Below are 23,885 nucleotides of genomic sequence, written 5' to 3' on the forward strand. Positions count from 1 at the left end.
ATGGCAGGTATTGGCAAATACTTTGCATATGCTATATAAATAATTATTTTATACATCACGAATCATAAACATATAAAAACAAAGCCTAACGAAGAGCAATGCAAATTTTTTTGCATACAATGTACATATAAACTTTTTATATTTCTTTGTAGTTATTCATTAAATATTAAGTCACATACTGGGAAAAATGTCAGTGGTCAGATAATCCAGTTTATGAGTTCAACATGGATCTACTTACAGTATAATCTGTGCTGCAGTGCTTCCTTCTTTAGCTGATGCTGTGAACTTGCAAACTACTAACACTGTCTTGAAACAATATACAAGTCAGGAGAGAGGTTTCATGTTCCCATGAAAAAATAAAACATTACTGAAACAAAATGAAAAAACATTACTTTTCACATTTTATTTAGTTTACAAAAAAAGTTGTCTTTATACCTTTAATATTTATTTTCTTTAATAAGCATCATATTGCTTAATTACCTGGAAGCGTCCTTTTGAACGAGTTAAGAGATTCTTTACTGTTTTTAGAAGGGTATTACGATATTATCCACTGCCATATTAATCTGTCTTAAAGGCACAAATGTAAGAACAGTGTTTTATATTTTGCTGACTTGTGTGCTTACATTATCCCAAATGTTTCCAAGAATGTTTAAATCCAGAGAACTAATTATTGTTATGTAGCTCAACACAGTAAGTCTTATTTAAATCGCGTTTTCTTGATTTACCTTGAGTACCATGTTTTACCATGACTAATATCAATCTAGTTTACTGCAGTGTGCAACAAGTGTCTCATAGTAACTGCCGAGCAAACGCAGAGTAGCACTATAACAACTTTCAACACACAAATGTGTCTAATATGATAAACAGCTGCTTTACCCCACATTCACTCTCATTATCAGTCGCTCCAGCGGCCTCGTTCCACTTCAATGGCTTTCAGCCACACCCTCCTTCATACTACAGTAATGGTAATAAATCTTTAATACATTAGCTCATCCATGAATATGATTTCTGCCCGAGTCCCGTCAGACAACACCTTCGATGATTCCATGAAAACAAGGAAATCATCAAACTACGTCTTTGTTTTAAAAAAGCAACCTCTAGTGGTGAAAAATTACATATTGTGCCTTTAATCTTACTGTTAACAAATTACTCACTATTACATGTAAAAAGAAACCTGTGTGAATCTTCAGTAAAGAAGTGAGAGGTACACGTTGGAAGCCACAAAGTGTGTGTTTATTTAATTAAGGAGAGATGTAACTAACACTGGCGATGAGGAGGACAGGGCACCTGTGCGTCCCACACTTTCAGTCTCATTTTCTTTAGTTGGAGAAGTCGTCACACAGAGTTTCACATACTGTCATGTCAATGATCACTCAATGACTTCAATATCATTTTGAAAAATATAAAATTATTAAGAATAAATGCAGGAATCCAGATTTTTTCAAAATGTATTCTTGTCACTGTATATATTGTATTAATATTGAAATGGTTCTTTGTTCAGATGTTTCAGTTGTAAATTTATGTCATTGTCAAGGCCTCATAATCACAGTGTCTCTGCTGCCCTCTGCTGGTGAACAACATCAATAATATAAATTCAATCTTCTTCACAACTCAAAACTGCAGTGATCTTTCTGAATTACATTTCTGAATATAATTACATTAAATAAATGTCTAAAAGCACAAACTCTTCCTGTCCTTCACCTCAAGTGAGAATAGTGTTCATTTTTTACACTTTTGTGTTTTGTTCACTTATTCATAAAATGCTTTAAACTTTGAAATATTCATCTTTGACATCATCAGTCAGGGTGTCGATTACATTTTTAGCACAACTGAATATGATTAAACCAGTAATGATACATTACTGTATAATTTTAACAGTGGTGTATTAATTGTTACTTTAAGATCTATAATGCAAATGTCTGAATTTTTACAGACTAGTCGGTACACTGTAAAAAATAAAACAAAGATTATTAGAGCACATTTTACAAGACAATGTTATTTCAGTTTTTCTAGATCAAAATTTTACATTTAATTTAGTGTAACTTGCAATTTCTTTGTAAGTGTTTGAGAAATTTACTAGCAATTTCTGAGAGAAAATTGTTTCTACACCATTTTTTTCAGTCTACAAAACATCTTCAAGTACTATTATTATGAAGCACAGTCCTGTAATATATGTAAACACAGCAAGAACAATAAGTTCATATGGAAAGACGTCTCAATAAGGCAGTTTTTAGAAACATAATGACGTCAGCAGTTTAAATCAACCCATCATTCACACTTTAATATGAGCAGTTTATGGATATGTGTTGGGGTTGATCTCTGTGTTCAATACGAGCTGAGTCAAGTCAAGTCAAGTCACCTTTATTTATATAGCGCTTTTTACAATGTAGATTGTGTCAAAGCAGCTTTACATTGATAACTGGTACATTGTTTGGCTGCACAGCAGCTCTTAAAGAATAGTGTCAATGCAGGCAGATCAAAGCACTGTTGAATATCAAATGTCAAGTCAAGTGTCCCCAACTAAGCAAGCCAGAGGAGACAGCGGCAAGGAACCCAAACTCCATCAGGTGACATCAGGTGGCAGACAAGTGGCAAATTGGTGTTAAAATGGAGAAAAAAACCTTGGGAGAAACCAGGCTTAGTTGGGGTGCCAGTTCTCCTCTGGCCAACAGTGCTTTGTTACAATTCAGGTTGCTATCATAAGTCCAATAGGATTGCAACATTAAAAGTATTTATTTCAGTTCCATCCAATTGAGGATCGTATTCATCACGCCGGTATGGACGGTTGTTGAGGAACTGTGTCGTGGCTGTCGTGTCGATGAGGCCTTCACAGGGGATGATCTAGTTGACTCAATCTCTGCTGATACTTCAGGGCTGCGTTGTGGTCGTGTCAAGGTGCAGGTCCTTGGTCTCACCTGGATACGGCCCGGATCCGGTTGACTACGGTGAACCTCGGGATAAACAGAAAGACTAATATTAGCGTAGATGCCATTCTTCTTCTGATGTAACGAGTACATCAGGTGTTATAGGAAGTGTTCCCGGTTCCGGCTGACCTAATTTATGCAGCCTAATAATCCTTTAACGGATTTGGAAATATAAATTGGTAATGTGTTATGTATATGCCAGGTTAAAGAGATGCGTTTTTAGTCTAGATTTAAACTGACAGAGTGTGTCTGCTTCCCAAACAATGCTAGGAAGATTGTTCCAGAGTTTAGGTGCCAAATAGGAGAAGGATCTACCACCTGCAGTTGATTTTGATATTCTAGGTATTATCAGCTGGCCTGAATTCTGAGATCGCAATAGACGTGAAGGACTATAATGAATTAGGAGCTCGCTCAGGTACTGGGGAGCTAAACCATTTAGTGCTTTGTAAGTAATTAGCAAGATTTTAAAATCTATACGATGTTTAACAGGAAGCCAATGCAGTGTTGACAGAACTGGGCTAATATGGTCATACTTCCTGGTTCTAGTAAGAACTCTAGCTGCTGCATTTTGTACGAGCTGTAGTTTATTTATCAGGCGAGCAGAACAACCACCCAGTAGAGCGTTACAGTAATCTAGCCTTGAGGTCATGAACGCATGAACTAACTGTTCTGAATTTTTTTTTATTGAGAGCATATGTCGTAGTTTAGATATATTTTTAAGATGGAAGAATGCGGTTTTACAGATGCTAGTAACATGGCCTTCAAATGAAAGATTGGTATCAAAGAGCACACCCAGGTTCCTAACTGACGACGAAGACTTAACAGAGCAGCCATCAAGTGTTAGACAATATTCTAGGTTATTACGTGAAGAAGTTTTTGGTCCAAAAATTAGAATCTCTGTTTTTTCTGAATTTAGTAGTAGGAAATTACTGGTCATCCAATTTTTTATATCAGCTATGCATTCCGTTAATTTTGTGAATTGGTAAGTTTCGTCAGGGCGCGAAGAAATATAGAGCTGAGTATCATCAGCGTAACAGTGAAAACTAACGCCATGCTTCCTAATGATATCTCCCAAGGGTAGCATGTACAGAGTGAACAGTAACGGTCCTAGTACTGAGCCTTGTGGTACTCCATATTGAACTTGTGATCTATATGACATGTCTTCGTTTACTACTACAAACTGATAACGGTCAGATAAGTATGATTTGAACCATGACAATGCAATTCCACTAATGCCAACATAATTTTCGAGTCTATTTAAAAGAATATTGTGATCAATAGTGTCAAATGCAGCACTAAGATCCAGTAACACTAATAGAGAGATACAACCACGATCTGATGATAAGAGCAAATCATTAGTAACTCTAATGAGAGCAGTCTCAGTACTATGGTACGGTCTAAATCCTGACTGGAAATCCTCACAGATACCATTTCTTTCTAAAAAGGAACATAGCTGTGATGATACTGCCTTTTCTAGTATTTTTGACAGAAAAGTGAGATTTGAGATCGGCCTGTAATTGACTAATTCTCTAGGATCAAGTTGTGGTTTTTTAATAAGAGGTTTAATAATAGCCAGCTTAAAAGTTTTTGGTACGTATCCTAATGATAAAGATGAATTGACGATATTGAGAAGAGGGTCTATGACCTCTGGAAGCATTTCTTTCAATAGCTTAGTCGGTATAGGGTCTAACATACATGTTGTTGATTTTGATGATTTAACAAGTTTAGACAATTCTTCCTCTCCTAAAGCAGTAAATGAATTGAATTTTTCCTCAGGGACACTACAATGCACTATCTGACACGATACTGTAGTAGACGGTTGCATGGTTATTATTTTTTCTCTAATATTATCAATCTTGCAAGTAAAGAAGTTCATAAAGTCATTACTGCTGTGCTCTTTGGAAACATCAGAAGTTGAAGCTTTATTTCTTGTTAATTTAGCCACTGTATCAAATAAATACCTAGGGTTGTGTTTATTTTCTTCTAAGAGTTTTGAAAAATAGGCAGATCTAGCAGATTTTAAGGCCTTTCTGTACTCAATCATTCTCTCTCTCCACGAAATACGAAATACTTCTAGTTTTGATTTCTTCCAGCTGCGCTCCATTTTTCTGGCTGCTAACTTTAGGGCCCGAGTGTGGTCATTGTACCATGGCATTGGATTAATTTCCTTAATCTTTTTTAAACGCAAAGGAGCAACTGAGTCTAATGTGCTGGAAAAGACAGAGGCAATAGTTTCTGTTGCAACATCGAGGTCTTCTAAGCTGTCTGGTATGCTAAGGCGATGAAAATGATCAGGAAGATTATTTATAAAGCAATCTTTAGTGGTAGAAGTGATGGTTCTACCATATTTATGGCATGGAGGCAGTTTAGCCGCCTTGACTAAATGTAGTATACACGAGACTAGATAATGATCTGAGATGTCGTCACTCTGCTGCAGAATTTCAACAGCATCAATATCGATTCCATGTGACAATATTAGATCTAAAGTATGATTACGACAATGAGTGGGTCCTGACACATGTTGTCTAACACCAATAGAGTTTAGAATATCTGCAAATGCCAATCCTAATGCGTCTTTTTTATTATCTACATGAATATTAAAATCACCAACAACAAGGACTTTATCTGCAGCTAGTACTAACTCTGATAGAAAGTCAGCAAATTCTTTGATAAAGTCTGTATTGTGTCCTGGTGGCCTGTATACAGTAGCCAGCACAAATGTCAACTTACATAATGTTACGTGAAGTACCATAGTTTCGAAGGAATTATATTTGAAAGACTTCTGACTAATACTGTAAATATTACTATAGATTACAGCAACACCTCCCCCTTTGCCTTTCTGACGGGCATTGTGTCGATAATCATAACCTTGAGGACTACTCATTTAAAGTAATGTAATCGTCCGGTTTTAGCCAAGTTTCTGTCAAACACAGCACATCTAGATTATTATCTTTGATAATATCATTAACAATAAGTGATTTTGAAGAAAGGGATCTAATATTTAACAACCCGAGTTTTATCATTTGTTTAGCATTATTATCTCTATTTTTTATTTGTTGAACATCAATTAAATTTTTACCATTAAATGGGTTTGGAAGTTTTTTGTTTTTACTAATTCGGGGTACAGACACAGTCTCTATTTGAAAATATCTAGGTGTAAGAGTTTCTATGTGTTGAGAGTTATCTGAATTTTCTGACTTCTGTAACGTGAGGCAGCTAGCAGACGGTCGGTTTAGCCAGTCTGTCTGCTTTCTGACCTGGGCCCCAGTTTGTCATGTTTCAGTTCTAAGACTATGTGCCATATTACTAGAGAGAAGAGCAGCACCATCCCGGGAGGGATGAATACCATCTCTTTTTAACAGGTCAGGTCTGCCCCAAAAACTTTTCCAATTATCTATGAAACCTATATTATTGCGGACACCACTTAGACAGCCAGCCATTGAGTGATGATAATCTGCTAACTATCTCATCACTCCGACGAACAGGAAGGGGGCCAGAGCAAATTACTTCTCCTGACATTGTACTTGCGAGTTCACACACCTCTTTAATGTTAATTTTAGTGATCTCCGACTGGCGAAGTCGAACATCATTAGTGCCGACGTGAATAATAATCTTAGAGTATTTACGATTAGCATTAGCCAGCACTTTTAAATTTGCTTTGATGTCAGGTGCTCTGGCTCCCGGCAAACATGTGACTATGGTGGCTGGTGTCTCTATTTTCACGTTCCGTGTAATAGAATCGCCAATAACTAGGGCACTTTCAACAGGATTCTCAGTGGGTGTATCACTGAGTGGGGAGAACCTGTTTGATGTTCTTATTGGAACGGAAGAGTGGTGTTTTCCGCGGCTAGGCCGCCTCTGAGATTCTCTCTGTCAGCCTGACTATTTCCCTACATTTATGACATGTAAATCCCTCGTCGCTGACAGAGAGAGCTATGGTAAACATGTGGCAAATGGAACAGGTAGCAATGCTGGGAGAGGATGACATGACTCACCGTGTTTGTAGACTGATCCGACTTACCACAGCTGTTTGAAGAACGCGTTGAAAAAGGAGCGCGCGAGCGACTGTTAACAAGTTAACAAGCTAGCGCTGCAAATGCAAATGCGTTGTAACAGCGATTTAGATTCAAATATTACAAGCTAGCGACGTCAGATTAGTGTGGTAGGCAATATTACATATAAGGTAATAAAAAAATAAGCAACAATGAATAAAAGTAAGAGATTCAAAACAAAGCTATACGGAGTTACAGACGCAAACCAATCTGAGCAGACAGGAGCACTCGAGTTAGGACAGACAGCCTGTGATCATCATTTCTACTGACCTAAAGACTGTTATGTGCTTACATATGAATAACACTGATTTCTTGTAATACTAATGACAAATCAGAGTAAATGATGGCACAAAATGTGATTTTTAAAGATACCTGAAGGCGAAATAAAATGCTGCTTAGTTGTATAAAGTCTGCAGTTTACATTTAAAAACCAATGATAAACATTATTTGACATGGAAATGGAGTTTCTTACTCAACAGCTTTGAAAAGACACTTCATGATTACAGCACTACAATATTCTCATCTCCATTTACACTAGAGCTTCATCAACATCACATTAGTACTAGCAGTGACATCTTGGCCATTTCTGAGAAGTTACTGGAGTAACAAAGTGATACCACAGTCACTTTTATTTATAAAGCACTTTATACTGTATATAATACAGATTGTTTCAAAGTAGCTTTACAGAAATATACAGAAAAACAGAAACAATGATGCAAACTTCAATTATGAGACAAATTCAAATTGTGCTGTTAAAGTTTTAAAGTGACAATAGTGTCATTTTATGTGAGTGAGAGACTTTAATACAGTGCAGTCAGAAATGTATGTTATTTATACAGTTATACAGTATTTTAGATATACATATATACAAGTTAACAGAGTTAGTGTATAACTCACATACTGTACAGTCATCATTAACATTTATGAAACCCTGTCTTAAAAAAGCTATAATTATTAATCTATCAGTCTGTATTCAGTATGTATAACAAGAAACACAAACGGTGTGCTCTCTGTCAGCTCTCTGAGCTCTCTGCTTCAGGATCCTGTGGTTTCTGCTGCGTGATTCAGATCAGAGGAGTTTATAAACACTGTGCTGAATTTCTCAAGTTAGAGTGGAGAAAGAAGAGAGTGTCGGTGAGGAGAGTGTGTGGAGCCGGACTCAGAGCGGATATTTGAATGGAAATGGGAATTTCCTCATAACCTGTAAATCCAAAAGTAAAACAGTCAATTATGTAAAATCAGACATTCATTTGAAATAATAAAAGTCTGAAACTATTTTAATACAGATCAATTATAAACAAGCCAAATCTCTCTGTTTATCAAATATGCAAAATCAAACTGTAAGAGCTGAAAATGATTTTTATCGCACAAAAATGTATTGACTGAAACCAAAAATTATGCACAAACCAGGCCAGGAGCCAAAAACAATACATGCCAACATATACACAACAATACTACCAGTTCTAACTAATATTATATATAGTATATACAGTATAAGTTAATGTACAATAATAATGTAGACTCCAATAAAATGTATATTTAAAAAAAACTGCAATGAAAAACTGTGGCACATTTCTACTGAAAACATCAGATCAGTTTCATCAAAATTGGCAGAAATAAACACAATTTACAGTATAGAGACTAAACTGAAGATGAATTGGATACTCTTATACAGTACATTGTTTATGAAGAAATATGCGGTCCCACTTTATATTAGGTGTCCTTAACTACTATGTACTTACATCAAACACTTTTGCTGCTATTGAGGTTGAATATGGGTAAGGTATGGGTAGGTTTAAGGGTGGGTTAAGGTGTAAGGGAACGGTCAACAGTGTAATTATAAATGTAATTACAGAAATCATTTACAGATGTAATTAAATGCAGGTATTTTTAAAATATAAGTACAATGTAAAAACACTGCATTGTACTAAATAACTAATTTAAATGTTAGTACATAGTTGTTAAAGACACCTAATATAAAGTGGGACCAAATATGCTTATAAATATATAAATGTTCAGCTATATGAAAACGTGAATATTTATTTTAAATTATTACTTACCACAGTGTGTCTAGTTTATAATGTGGAGAATTCTTTAGATCAGTGAGCAGTCCACATCCTGAATCTCCTAGATTATTCCCAGTCAGATCCAGTTCTCTCAGGTGTGAGGGGTTTGATCTCAGAGCTGAAGTCAGAGCAGCACAACCTTCATCTGTGACTCCACAATCAGTCAACCTGTAGAGAACATTTCTCGACATTTCAGTATTATAACACAATAGAAACCCCCTTTAATGAACTATTAACGTGAGAAGAAAGTCATGTCTGAAAGTTGCAATCAATTTTTTTATTGGTTAAAATGAATGGAGAATATCTAATGTTTTTCCGTAGGTGCTCAGCTCGACCATTTCCGTGGTGGAGCTCGAGCATCCAGCTCCAACGGAGCTCCAACGCATATTCGTTGGAACTATTTGCCATCAGGATGGATGATTACATGCTTTAATTTGGGCAGCTTTGAACAGCTCTTGTGGTTCTTATCCTGTATGTGAGATGAAATCCTTGCTGGGATTTCTTAACTAACTTATTCCTTTGCACTGTCCACTCAGTTGTCATCATTGGGAAAACCTCTCTCTATGATTGCGTTGTTTGGCTATTTCCACAGCTAGAACACGACAGCTGCACAAATAGATTTTTAAATGCCAGTCACAGTTTTTATATTTCTTACTGTGGTATTGTAATTTCAGGGATGAAAAATAATAATAATAGACATAACTGAAATGCGGGACACTACTTACGTTTTGCGGGACGCAGGACAAAGCTCCCAATTTCGGAACCCTATGTCTGCCATAATATCGAAGTAAGTGTGCATCACTGATCATCGTTCTCGAAAAAAATATTTTGTCATAACATGAGATCTGCAGTTTAGTTTAAAGAGGAATTATTGTGCTCCTATCACTCCTCACTGTCATTAAAACAGCGTGTCACTGTTACATGTACTGTGTTCTGTGACCTAGTTTTCCCCTGCCTGTTTTATTAGTTCATTTGATCCACCTGTGTCTCCTCAATTAACTCATCACCTTGTTTAGTTCCCTTTGTTGGTCACATGTATATATACCCAGTGTTCTCCTTCACTCCTGGTCCGTTCTCGTTCATGTTCACACGTGAGTTATGTTATTTACTCTATTGGAATCTTCTGTGTTATATTAAAGTATTGTTATTATCGTCATCTTCGTCTGCATCGTGCTTTGCTACTATAGCAACTGTAACAGAAGAACGGACCGAAACAGTTTTTTTTTTTTTTTTTTTTTGCGGCGTTTTTGCAGTTTTTATTTTGGTTTTTCTCCATGAACCTACCCGCTGTCCAGCTCCTATGCCTGAAGCAGGGAGACCGCTCGCTGGAACATCACACCAGTGACTTTCTACAGCTCGCGTGCCTGACTCACTTCCCTGACCGCTCGCTCTGTATTTACCATCACACTGGCCTGAGCGAGCGGTCCAAGGCACGCATTCCAGCGTGCGGTCCAACTAAGGATTTCGCTGCATACGTGGAGTGGGTGCTGGTGAACAACAACTCCCCGTTCACCATCGGCCCTGCTGAGGACGACACCAGCACCACTCCACATCCAGAGACCAGCCACCCGCCATCGACTACGTGCACGATGGAGAAACGAGAGCCCACCACAAACCGCAGAGTTCAACCTGCCAGGACGAATGAGACCGAACCTGAAGAGAGGACGGAAGGAGTCGTCGCCACTGGGTGTGAACTGCAAGGTGTGTCTGACCAGGTGTGTGAGCCCACTACATCGTGTGCTGTCGAGGGAGTGTTAGTGGAGTTCGAGGTTTGGGAAGAGAGCCCCGCCCACAACATCACCGCGGTGGATGGGATCAATATAACCACTGAAACGTTTTTGGACCTATTGGATGTGTTTGAGGGGGTAAATTCCCTATGTCTTGTTCCCCCGCTGGTCCCGTCCAGCTCAGGACTGTCTGTGTCCCCGCTGGTCCCGTCCAGCTCAGAACTGTCTGTGTCCCCGCTGGTTCCATCCAGCCCTGTGTTCCCTCCCAACCTCCCTCTCCCGCCTCCTCAAATCACTTGCTCATCATTTCTGCCTCCTCAAACTCTCGACTCATCATCTCTGCCTCCTCTGGTACCCTTCAGCATCTCTTCAGCTCCATCATGTAAACGGATGGACCCGATTCAGAGCTTCAGGCCACCAGCGTCACCTAGGTCAGGGGATCTCCTGGCTCCGCCTCCAGCCTTCGAATCCAACACTCCACCGCGGTCTGTCGACTCGTCGCCTTTGCCGTGGCTCCTCCCTCCCTCGGCTCCACCCGAAACCCTCAGCCTCAAGACTCCACCGGGCTCCCTCGTTCCACATCGGATGCTCGTCATCCCGGCTCAAGCTCGGTCTCCAGATCCAGCAGTGTCGGTTGGGCTCTTCGGCTTTCCAGCTCCACCTGGATCTCCATCATCGGTGGCGTCTCCATTGGCCGTCCCCAGGGTGGCGCCACTCAACTCTCCACTATGGCGTTTCCCGTCTTCGACTCCACCCTGGGGCCTCATCATGGTTGGTCTCTGGACCAACATCTGGCTCCTCCTGCTTCAGGCTTCCCCTTGGCTCCTCCCACCCTCCACTCCCCCTTGGACTATTTTTGTTTTCTGTGGACTGGTTTTTTTCTCCTCTGCCCTTCGCCCTCCTCCAGAGCCCCCACCCTTCCCTCCTCTGTTAGACTCTATACGGCGCGAGGCTGCGCCTACCTGGAGGGGGGCGATATGTTACATGTACTGTGTTCTGTGACCTAGTTTTCCCCTGCCTGTTTTATTAGTTCATTTGATCCACCTGTGTCTCGTCAATTAACTCATCACCTTGTTTAGTTCCCTTTGTTGGTCACATGTATATACAGTGGGTACGGAAAGTATTCAGACCCCCTTAAATTTTTCACTCTTTGTTATATTGCAGCCATTTGATAAAATCATTTAAGTTCATTTTTTTTCCTCATTAATGTACACACAGCACCCCATATTGACAGAAAAACACAGAATTGTTGACATTTTTGCAGATTTATTAAAAAAAAAAACTGAAATATCACATGGTCCTAAGTATTCAGACCCTTTGCTGTGACACTCATATATTTAACTCAGGTGCTGTCCATTTCTTCTGATCATCCTTGAGATGGTTCTACACCTTCATTTGAGTCCAGCTGTGTTTGATTATATTGATTGGACTTGATTAGGAAAGCCACACACCTGTCTATATAAGACCTTACAGCTCACAGTGCATGTCAGAGCAAATGAGAATCATGAGGTCAAAGGAACTGCCTGAAGAGCTCAGAGACAGAATCGTGGCAAGGCACAGATCTGGCCAAGGTTACAAAAAAATTTCTGCTGCACTTAAGGTTCCTAAGAGCAGAGTGGCCTCCATAATCCTTAAATGGAAGACGTTTGGCACGACCAGAACCCTTCCTAGAGCTGGCTGTCCGGCCAAACTGAGCTATCGGGGGAGAAGAGCCTTGGTGAGAGAGGTAAAGAAGAACCCAAAGATCACTGTGGCTGAGCTCCAGAGATGCAGTCGGGAGATGGGAGAAAGTTGGAGAAAGTCAACCATCACTGCAGCCCTCCACCAGTCGGGGCTTTATGGCAGAGTGGCCTGACGGAAGCCTCTCCTCAGTGCAAGACACATGAAAAAACACCTGAAGGACTCCAAAATGGTGAGATTCTCTGGTCTGATGAGACCAAGATAGAACTTTTTGGCCTTAATTCTAAGCGGTATGTGTGGAGAAAACCAGGCACTGCTCATCACCTGTCCAATACAGTCCCAACAGTGAAGCATGGTGGTGGCAGCATCATGCTGTGGGGGTGTTTTTCAGCTGCAGGGACAGGACGACTGGTTGCAATCGAGGGAAAGATGAATGCGGCCAAGTACAGGGATATCCTGGACGAAAACCTTCTCCAGAGTGCTCAGGACCTCAGACTGGGCCGAAGGTTTACCTTCCAACAAGACAATGACCCTAAGCACACAGCTAAAATAACGAAGGAGTGGCTTCACAACAACTCCGTGACTGTTCTTGAATGGCCCAGCCAGAGCCCTGACTTAAACCCAATTGAGCATCTCTGGAGAGACCTAAAAATGGCTGTCCACCAACGTTTACCATCCAACCTGACAGAACTGGAGAGGATCTGCAAGGAGGAATGGCAGAGGATCCCCAAATCCAGGTGTGAAAAACTTGTTGCATCTTTCCCAAAAAGACTCATGGCTGTATTAGATCAAAAGGGTGCTTCTACTAAATACTGAGCAAAGGGTCTGAATACTTAGGACCATGTGATATTTCAGTTTTTCTTTTTTAATAAATCTGCAAAAATGTCAACAATTCTGTGTTTTTCTGTCAATATGGGGTGCTGTGTGTACATTAATGAGGGAAAAAATGAACTTAAATGGAGAGGTATGTGGAGGAGTTTGTCGAGTTGGCTTATCTGACGAATTGGCCAGATGCCTGTTTAAACGCCCTTTTTCTGGAGGGGCTGGACGAGAGCACGATCCGCTTTAAAGAACCTGCCAGTTATTTTTCCCTAGTCGATGCAATTAATCTGATTTTGTTTCTAAATTTGTTATCGCAGAGGTTCTTGATAAATCGTGCAATCCTCGTCCAGTTCCCCCAGAAACACAGGTGGCCTGGCTGGTTCGTCAATCTCCATCTTCCTCCGCCTACCCCTCCAATGAGCATTCCCCTGTTGTCCTGCCGGACCCAAAACCCTGTATGGCCGAAGAAAAATCCTCTGCTGGGCCCAGACGGCCGAAGAGGAGAAAAAAAAAGGCTGTACAACCCCAGTCTCCTGAGTTTTCTGCCTCCATGCAGTCCCAGTCTCCTGAGTTTTCTGCCTCCGTGCAGCCCCAGTCTCCTGAGTTTTCTGCCCCCGAGCAGCCCCATTTTACTGAGTTTTCTGGGGGGGAAGGGTACCCGTGGGTGGGAAAGATGGGGGTGGGCTCGGAGACCTGCCATGGCCAACCACGGCCTCTGACCCGTCTCGGCCACCTGAGACTCTTGACCCGCCATGGTCGTCCACACCTCCTGACCCGCCATGGCTGCCTACAGCTCCTGACCCGCCATGGCCATCCCTGGCTCCAGACCCGCCGTGGCCATCCCTGGCTCCAGACCCGCCATGACGGCCGAGGACCTAGTACCGCCCTGGAGACCTCCGCACCCGCCTGCACCTGCCTGTAGGTCTCCAGGGCGCCCACCCCTCCTCCCCGTTGTTTCATCTGAGGTGTGAGGACACGCCTTCCGGGGAGGGGGAGGTAATGTTACATTCACGCCTTCCCGGACTCCAGTTCCCAGAATCCTCCTGTTCCTCACACCTGTCTGCACTTCCCTCATCAGTCTTCCCTCCATCTCCCCGGATTCCCAGCACCTGTTGTCCTCGTCAGCACTCCCTTTAAGTTGGACTCACTCCCTGCACTCCTTGTCGGTTATATTGTTTGATACATGTGTATACTTGTGTGTTATGCTGATTATCTGTTCCTTGTTGACATTAAAACCTTTATTATAGTGGATTCCCGTACTCGCCTCATCTCTACAGCACAGCACGCTAACAATATCAAAATGAAAACAGAGTTTAAAATCATTCTGTTTACTTGATGATTTTTCTCACTCTAGTAAAAGAGTTTGTACGCATGGGTCAGAGTTTGTGTGCGGGTGTGCAAATTTTCCTGTTAAGTTTGTTTTTATAAATCCCATCTTTTGCGTAGGAAGTGGCATACGCCTCTTTAAGGGCATGTTTTGTGCATAACGGTTATAAATCAGGCCCCTGTGCTGCGTTTCCCAAAAGCATCATAAGCCTGAGTTGATCGTAGAGTCCATTGGTGGACTTGCTTTTGGGAAACGCACTCCAGATCGGTTTAGCAGTGAATCCATTATTAAAGAGAAAGTGCAAACTTAAAGCTCAAATTAATATGTTTGATGGATCTTTAGACTGAGATCTAAAATATCACAAAACATGATCATAAAACACCTAAAGTATCATTCAATCAGGAAAAATAATATCTCTTATTTGCACTATATAATAAATGTCTGTCTTATGCTAAATCTGTTTTAATAAATTACATTATTCACTACATAGTGAACAGAATGTGACCATATTACGCCAATCTTAGCATCACTTCACTGGCTGCCGGTTCGCTATACAGTTTACACCGGAGATTTTAAAACAGATTTTAACAGATTTTAAAATCCTCTTATTTGTCTCCAAGTGCTTAAACAACCTGGCTCCCCCTATCTCTCTGAGCTATTAGTGCAACACAATCCTTCCAGAGCTCTTACATCAGGTAGACAGAAACACAGAAACTTTGATCAATTCCATGGTTCAGACTAAAACAAAGAGGTCATTGTGCCTTTGACATTGCAGGTCCTAAACTATGGAATAGTTTGCCATTTCAGGTTAGATCTGCGAATTCCTTACCAATTTTCAAGTCACTGCTGAAAACTTACTTTTATTCACTTGCTTTAAATAATCAGTAATTTGTGTCATGTATTTTAGGAGAGTTGTCTGTCTTCAAATGTAAACTTTTTTTTCCACTTTCTTCTCCCTGTTTTATGATGTTTTGTAAAGCACGTTGGTCGGCCGAGGCTGTATAAATGGTGTTATATAAATAAACTTTGAATTTGGACTACATAGGTTAGTTTTACTATGTTACTTAGATATGTACTATGTTCAGCTCATGTGTTCAATCATTTACAGCTCAATCAGCTGAACTCACAGCAGCAGAAAGAGGCTGAACACTTCAAATATACTTTACATTGTGATTCATGTGTGAGAGTCAAATATGATCTTACCACAGTTTCTCCAGTTTACAGTGAGGATCCTGTAGTACAGCAGACAGCAGATTCACTGATTTTCCTATTTTATTAAATGATAGATCCAGTTCTCTCAGGCGTGAGGGGTTTGATCTCAGAGCTGAAGCCAGAGCAGCACAACCTTCATCTGTGACTCCACAATCTCTCAACCTGTAGAGAACAATGACACACTCTTCACTCTCTCAGTTCAGATCAGGGGCTTCCTATAAAACTTTCTGTAGATTTCATCCTAAAAGTGTACATACACAAAAAAGCTAGATTCTGCATACACACAAAAGTTTCATTTTTATAAAATGCCAGAACCTGTGCAAAAATTCCTTTATAACTCCCAGAGGAAGATTGTGTGTATGTGCGTCTCCTCCCCGAAATCACCATATATGGAGCTTACAATGCCTAGTTTTACTATTCATAACCTCATCTGCATATCATTTCCATACAATCTCATCCACGTGACACCATGATTAACACCGTCAAAGGTACAAGTGAAGGGGGGTGGATTCTGGAATCCACTGCCGCTTCAATATATATCTTTTAAGTTATTAATCAACATTTATCTTTCTGTTAAAATATTTGATTGACTTCTTCAACGTATGTTAAAGCATTTATTTTCCTTTTCAAACACTAGAAAATAATTTTGAATACTGTCTGTACCTCTCACTGAGAGAAAAGTAGGCTACAACTTATCCGTATGTTTTGGGAAAGTTTCCTACTCAGAGCAGAGTTTAGATCAACTTCAACCTTGAAGAAGCTGTGAATCAAGTGTATCTGTGTATGTGCACTAGTGTTCTGTGCAAGTCCTTTGTACTGGTGGACAACTGGCACTCTGCTGGAGAACAGACAGACTCTATGTCATGAACAAAAAAAGGACATCCAGTACCTAAATCCAGAGTCCCCTCGTCAGCATCCTGACGGATGGAGATATGCTTCTAACTATCTGTCCATGTGTGGAAGATTACCAAATTTGTCTATTTTTCTTAGCCAATCAGAATCATTCAACCTGAAGTAATGACGTAGTTAGTGGACTCTGTTAGAGTATAATTGTTGTGGAAATGTGAATGTACGCAGAACTCTGTGTGAGACTTGAAGCTGGCTTCTGCTGATGAAACTGCAAACTAATCTTCAGTAAAATTTTCTTCAATTTATTTATTTATTTTTTTTTTTTAACTCCGACTCCGGGTCTTCATTCATCATATCTGGTCTTTTGGGTCTTTAACTGTAAAATTCCCCAACACAAGACACTGGAAAATATTAGATACTGACTATAAATGCCATTTGTGTCATGCACATTACATTGATAAAATCATCCAATATCCTCTTTATGTTTTAGAATAAATATATCAAAATATCCATAAAAACAAAACTGTAGATATAAAATATTTCTCAGATAACGTTTTAGAGTAGAGTTGATTCATTCATTTCCACTGGCCAAAGAGTGTTTTACTTCTTATAAACAATTCAATTCAAATCAAATCAAATTTAAGCAGTTTTAATGATAAGGTGAACATATCTTTTAGGATGTTTATAGGCTATTTTTAGTGGAAACAGATTGGCCTATACTTGTTTATTGCAGTGTAAATATACAATTGTCTGACTCGGTGCATCACTGACAAAGTATTTTAAAGAGGAAACGTGCAAATCTTGCTGTTTTCTTCAAGTTGTATCCTTCAAATACAGTGGTATTTTTCATAAATGTTTGAAGATGTCTTCACATGACATCAACACTTCCTGCAGCTGCGGTTGTACAGTAAGATATTATCATTGGATCTATTATCATTATCATTTGTGTGCAGGTGCATAAATTTTCCTGTTAAGTTTGTATAAATCCCATCTTTTGTGTAGGAAGTGGTGTATGCCTCTTTCAGGGCATGTTTTGTATGTAACAGTTATAAATGAGGCCCCTGTGCTGCGTTTCCCAAAAGCATCGTAAGCCTAAGTTGATCGTAGAGTCCATTGGTGGCAATTGTTCTATGATCAACCCTGTCCCAAATGGCACCCTAAACCCTCACAATCTTCCTCTGAGTCCGCACTTTCACAACGTAATGCCGCTTTGACTGCCGGGTAAAGTCCTCTGCGTAGCTCACAGTCTTGTGGGCTCAGCAGAAGAGCGCATCGAGGGCACATAGCAGCCGCAAAGGGGGCGCTCATGAGCACCCTTCTTTAAGCTTAAATGACGAAGGGGACACTCTACGGTCTGAACTCACAGCAGCAGAAAGAGGCTGAAAACTTCAAATATACTTTACATTGTGATTCATGTGTGAGAGTCAAATATGATCTTACCACACTTTCTCCAGTTTACAGTGAGGATCCTGTAGTACATCAGACAGCAGATTCACTGAATTTCCTATTTTATTCCCAGTCAGATTCAGTTCTCTCAGGTGTGAGGGGTTTGATCTCAGAGCTGAAGTCAGAGCAGCACAACCTTCATCTGTGACTCCACAATCAACCAACCTGAAGAGAGATGAAAATCCAATAGCATAATAAATAGTTAAACTATCAAATAGTTATAAAAAAAAACAAAACAGCAAACAACTTTCGAATTCCAATGTAATTTAACAGTGTCAAATTCTTATCCACGTTTCATGGTCAAATTCACTAATCAAAAAGGTTAAGATTTAATTAAATTACTATTTATGTATTTATTAACTTTAAACCAAGAATCTTCAACCGGGGGTCCACAGCGGTACTGCAGGGGTCTGACAATTAATGTTTGATCAAAGATACTTTGTTGATCTCTTGAACACAATGGCCAATCGGAGGCGTTTCATTTAGTCAGAATCCACTCACTGCTCAAAACACTGGAGTTTTTGTTCAGAGCTGAGTTCTGCACGCTCACGAATCCTCTCATTAACAAAGACACGACGCAAGTAAGAAATTTATTTATTCAGTGTAGACAACTTTATTGATTATAATGGAACTTTGTGAGATCGTGAACTGAGATGAGTGACAGATTTTTAGTGATTGTAAAGCGAGCGCTCTTTAGAGGTTATACATAATGCACTGAATAAAAGTTTTGTTTTTCTTGCTGCTGAGAGGAGCGATGGACAATTACACGCTGCAAAACAACATGTCAAAATAAATACACGCAATGTATGACTAATAGATTACTAGAAAAATATTCATATCAATAAATTCTTAAAATTCTATTCCAATTACTTATAAAAGTAATGACTTGTAAATAATCTTAAATGTCTCACTGTTATTCTTGTTATGGTGGAGCCGCTGCTACACGTTACATCTGCTCTTTACTAGAGAACCTGCAATAGTTTCAGATACTCAGTGATTTGAGTCTTAATTGTGCATCTCTTCATAAAATTAAAATGTGAATTTATAATAAACTTGAAGTTCAGATAAACGTTTAATTGTCCACCTGACTAGTAAAATTAAATGTATGACTCTATGTTAACCATACATCAAATGTGTTTTAGGAGATTTGAGCTACTTGATAAAATGAGCTGTTTTTCCAATTTGGTCTTAATTTCTTTTATGTCGTCTATTTACAAACAAATATTTAAATATTTAAATTCCTTCTTTATGTGCAAGAACATTCAACTGGTAAACCTGAATTATTTATTCATACACAAATTCTCTGACTTTGAATATCTGAAGGAATTTTACATTGTGACGGTTTAGAAAACATCAAAATACTGACCACTAAACTCTGGACAACTTCTGCAGCACTGAAGATTTATTAACTTTTATTTTCCTGATGTTTTAACAGTGAAGTGATTGTTCTCAGAGATACTTACTGAACTGATCTGGATTCTTTAATCACGGGCAGCAGCTTCTGAAAAACTTTCATATCTTCAGCTTTATTGTTTCCTAGAATAAACTTTGTGAGATCAAACTCGTCCAGCTTCTTCTCTGACGTCAACAACACAAAGACTACAGCTGACCACTGAGATGAAGAGAGTTTGGCTTCCTTTAGTCTTCCAGATTTCAGATAATGTTGTATTTCCTCAACTAGTGAATGATCACCCAGTTCATTCAGACAGTGGAACAGATTGATGGATTTCTCTGGAGAGTCAATGGTCCTGATCTTCTTCGTGATGTACTCAACTGTTTTCTTATTGCTGTCAGATCGGCTGCTTCTCTGTTTCATTAGTCCTTGTAGGAGAATCTGATGAGACTCCACTGACAGACCCAGAAGAAACCGCAGGAAAAGATCCAGATGTCCATTTTTACTCTGTAGAGCCTCATTCACAGCTCTCTGATGCAGCTCAGATAATGAAACATGTTTAAATCTCTCCTTAACTTTAGACAGCAAACTCTGTTTAGTGATGGGCTCAAACACATTTATGTTGTTGTTTGTATAGGAGAGATGCACATACAGAGCTGCTAGATGTTCCTCAACGCTCAGATGAACAAAGCAGAAGACTTTCCCCTGATACCAGCCAAACTCCGCTCTGAAGATCTGAGTGCACAATCCTGAGTACACTGATGCTTCTGTCACATCAATGCCACACTCTCTCAGGTCTTCCTCATAAAAGATCACATTGCCTTTCACAAGCTGCTGAAAAGCCACTTTCCCCAGTTTGAGGATCATGTCTTCATCTTTCACGTTCTTCTCATAGTCCTTCTCATGTTTGATGTTGGTCTGAAGGATCAGGAAGTGTGTGTACATTTGAGTGAGAGTCTTGGGAATCTCTCCACTCTCTGCTTCACTCAACATCTTCTCTAGAACAGTGGCTGAGATCCAGCAGAACACTGGGATGTGGCACATGATGTAGAGGCTCCTTGATGACTTCAGGTGTGTGATGATTGTATTGGCCAGACTCTGATCACTGATTCTCTTCCTGAAGTATTCCTCCTTCTGTTGGTCACTGAAGCCTCGTACCTCTGTCACTCGATGGACACACTCAGAGGGGACGAGATCAGCTGCTGCTGGTCTGGAGGTGATCCAGATGAGAGCAGAGGGAAGCAGATTCCCCGCAATGAGGTTCATCAGCAGCACGTCCACTGAGGCTGATTCACTTACATCACACAACCTCACATCGCTCTGAAAATCCAGAGACAGACGACACTCGTCCAGACCATCAAAGATGAACAACACTTTATATTTGTCACTGGATATTTCCATTTCTTTTGTTTCAGGGAAAAAGACATGAAGAAGATCAGAAAGACTGAGTGTTTTGTCCTTCATCAAATTGATCTCTCTGAAAGGAAGTGGAAATATGAGCTGGACGTCCTGATTCTCTTTCCCTTCAGCCCAGTCCAGGATGAACTTCTGCACAGAGACTGTTTTTCCAATGCCAGCGACTCCCTTTGTCAGCACAGTTCTGATGGGTTTGTCTTGTCCAGGTAAAGGTCTAAAGATGTCATTGCATTGGATCGGTGTGTCCTCTGTTGCTGCTCTCCTGGATTGTGTCTCAATCTGTCTCACCTCATGCTCATTACTGATCTCTCCACTCTCACTCTCTGTGATGTAGAGCTCTGTGTAGATCTCATTCAGGAGTGTTGGGTTTCCCTGCTGTGCTGTTCCCTCATACAGACACTCAAACTTCTTCTTCAGATTTGATCTAAACCTGTTGGGGACTTCATGGCTGTAAAATTAGAATACCACATTATTACATGAGTTAATAAGCACAATGTCTTTTAGCATTCTGTGTCATAATCAATGCATATCTTTTACAGAAACGTTATACCTCAGATCAGTCTGTGTATCTCCACTCGGAAAATGTATTTTATGACCCATAGACTCGTCACTCCTCATAGACACACAGCTGGACTCCGGTTCTGATCTCTTCTGGTGAACTGAACTACAACAAAGAGAGATTAAAGTTGTGGGATTACAAATTTAAGAATCTGTTTAAGATCTGCTGATCCTACATCCTGACATAACATCACATAAAATACTATGGTGAAGTACATTGTATGTAGCATTTTAAGGTAAAAAGGATGACTTTCTAAGAAAAGTCAGGCAGCCCAGGTGTCTTTATGCACTTCCTGACCATTTGGCATGACAAGCTCAAGACACAGCTGTGCCTTTGTCTCTATGATAATGTGAAGGTATGGGCGATACTGTCAGACTGATTGGATTAGCACCTATGCATTTGAATGACACTGTTATGCTGATTAGATCAGGGCTGGGAAATGCCGGTAACGGGCTGATTCCTGCACTGCATTTGCATGCTTTGTTTAGATTGTCTCCACCTCTAGTGTATGTATCCCTCCCCCTTGAATGTATATAAACTACAATGTACACTTCCTTAGTTGGACTTGGATGGCTACAGCGACGCACAGCGCGTTTCTCAATAAAGAGTAACTTCTGCTTGAAAGATATCCCAATGTCTCCTGGTCTCTGCTTCGACGAGGAAAAAGTTTCCTACAAAGTGAATGATTTAAATTACTGTATTAAAAACCACTTAAATTCTTTTATCCATAGAAAAACCTCAAGGTTTTCCTTTTACACTGTTGATACAACAACTGTACATTTAACTAAGCACTCTCATAGATGTGTGTCTCTGTGTGAGCAACACTATACTTGAAAATATCAACATTCTGATAATGAATAATTATTCTTGTACATTGCTTATAGTTATTTAGTATTTTGCCATACTATAATCATATTTTTATAGAAATGTTATACCTCAGATCAGTCTGTGTATCTCCACTCTTAAAATTTACTATATGACCCATGGACCTGTCACTCCTCATAGACACACAGCTGGGATCTGGTTCTGATCTCTTCTGATGAACTGAACTATAACAGAACAGATTTGATCCTTTATGATTATAATCACATTAAGAGAAGGTCTTACAAGCATTTATCATCAAACATCTTTTTGCATCCTAACAAAATATCTTACCATCTTCAGACATTTAATCATCATTTAAAGGTGATTTAATCTAGTGTTTATTCAAAGTACCTGCATCCTGGAGAAAAATCTTCATCTCTGGATGTTTGTGTGTCATCCATGATGAATCTGAACAGTTGAAACAGAATCTGATCTCCAACACTGACTCTGGATGGAAGATCTTGTACAAACACAATAATTCAGCTTTTCCTCAGACAGGATCAAGAGACGCGGCGTTCAGTCAAATACACAATGTTATTGTATGTTCACACAAATGCTAAAATAAACCACAGACAACACGAAACAATATAACCATATTAATTTGCTTCAAACTATTTACGTCCTTCAAATAATGTGGAAGTCACCCGTAGTCTCGTGACCTGAACCAAAGAACTTATACTGACAAGAAGTGAAACTTTCCATTGCAACACCAGCGCCCAGCAGCAGCCCTGCGCTTCCGCCATTTTGGGGTGGAAGCGACTCGGCAGTCCACTAGTTTCTATGGCAATATGAGCTGCTATGTTAAAAAAAAGTACATTAAAGCTAAAATCCAACCTGAATGATGACAGCACAGAATAAAATACTATCGCTAGTGATCATCAAATCCTTTTAACTATTTATTTGACAGACTTTGTGTTGAAGTCTTCCACTTTTTTCACAAAACCTTTGCTCTCTAGAAACCCAGTCAGTTTGGGTTAAAATTCTTTGAAGTTCAAGTATTAGCATTATAAACACTGAATTAATACCAACATATGAAATTAAATTAAGGACATGCATCAGAAAAATTGGGAATGTTGGACAATAAATTTATAACAGAATATAACAGCTTGACAGTAAACTGTTTTTGCAGTGTTGTCTTATATTAATGTCATTTAAAACAAAACTATGTAAACAAAAACAAACAAACAAAAACAAAAAAACAAAAACAAAAAAGAAACACAGCCACTGTGTCCAAAAGTGAGAATTATGGGACAATAGACACAGCAATGCATCATGTTCTATAAGGTCATTATGTTATGTCATTATGTAGCGTGATCCAGGGGATTAAAACGTTTATATTTCAGACCTGTAATTTACTATTATTACTCCACTGCGTCTGAAATATATACTGTACGTTTTAATCCCCTGGATCACGCTACAAACATGATGATCTTAACTTTATTAATTATTAATTTATTTATTAATTTACTATTAATAGTAAATATGTAACGTTGGATAAAATGGAAATACTCAAGAAAGTGGCTAACTATGTTACCTCAGATGTGTACG

The 23,885-nt window shown here is 39.5% G+C and overlaps 2 protein-coding genes and 1 long non-coding RNA gene across 3 annotated transcripts in view; 2 read left to right on the forward strand and 1 right to left on the reverse strand.

The window, feature by feature from the left end:
• LOC127495896 (protein NLRC5-like) overlaps positions 1 to 22,943 on the reverse strand; it is a 207,073-nt gene extending 184,130 nt beyond the window's left edge. Inside the window, exons 1-5 of the mRNA XM_051863323.1 lie at positions 22,689 to 22,943; positions 22,409 to 22,522; positions 21,465 to 21,578; positions 19,569 to 21,362; positions 18,100 to 18,270 (exon numbers count right to left, since the gene is read on the reverse strand). Coding sequence (XP_051719283.1) covers positions 18,100 to 18,270; positions 19,569 to 21,362; positions 21,465 to 21,578; positions 22,409 to 22,522; positions 22,689 to 22,738 — 2,243 coding nt within the window. The 5' untranslated portion in view covers positions 22,739 to 22,943. The remainder of the gene's footprint in view (positions 1 to 18,099; positions 18,271 to 19,568; positions 21,363 to 21,464; positions 21,579 to 22,408; positions 22,523 to 22,688) is intronic.
• The window catches only part of LOC127495937 (uncharacterized), a 236,098-nt gene that overhangs the window by 190,551 nt on the left and 21,662 nt on the right, over positions 1 to 23,885 (forward strand). The gene's annotated exons all lie outside the window — the stretch shown is intronic.
• Positions 1 to 23,885, forward strand: part of LOC127495915 (uncharacterized) — a 105,027-nt gene that overhangs the window by 68,778 nt on the left and 12,364 nt on the right. The gene's annotated exons all lie outside the window — the stretch shown is intronic.

Source organism: Ctenopharyngodon idella, chromosome 15, assembly GCF_019924925.1.
Source record: "Ctenopharyngodon idella isolate HZGC_01 chromosome 15, HZGC01, whole genome shotgun sequence".
Classification (NCBI taxonomy): Eukaryota; Metazoa; Chordata; class Actinopteri; order Cypriniformes; family Xenocyprididae; genus Ctenopharyngodon; species Ctenopharyngodon idella.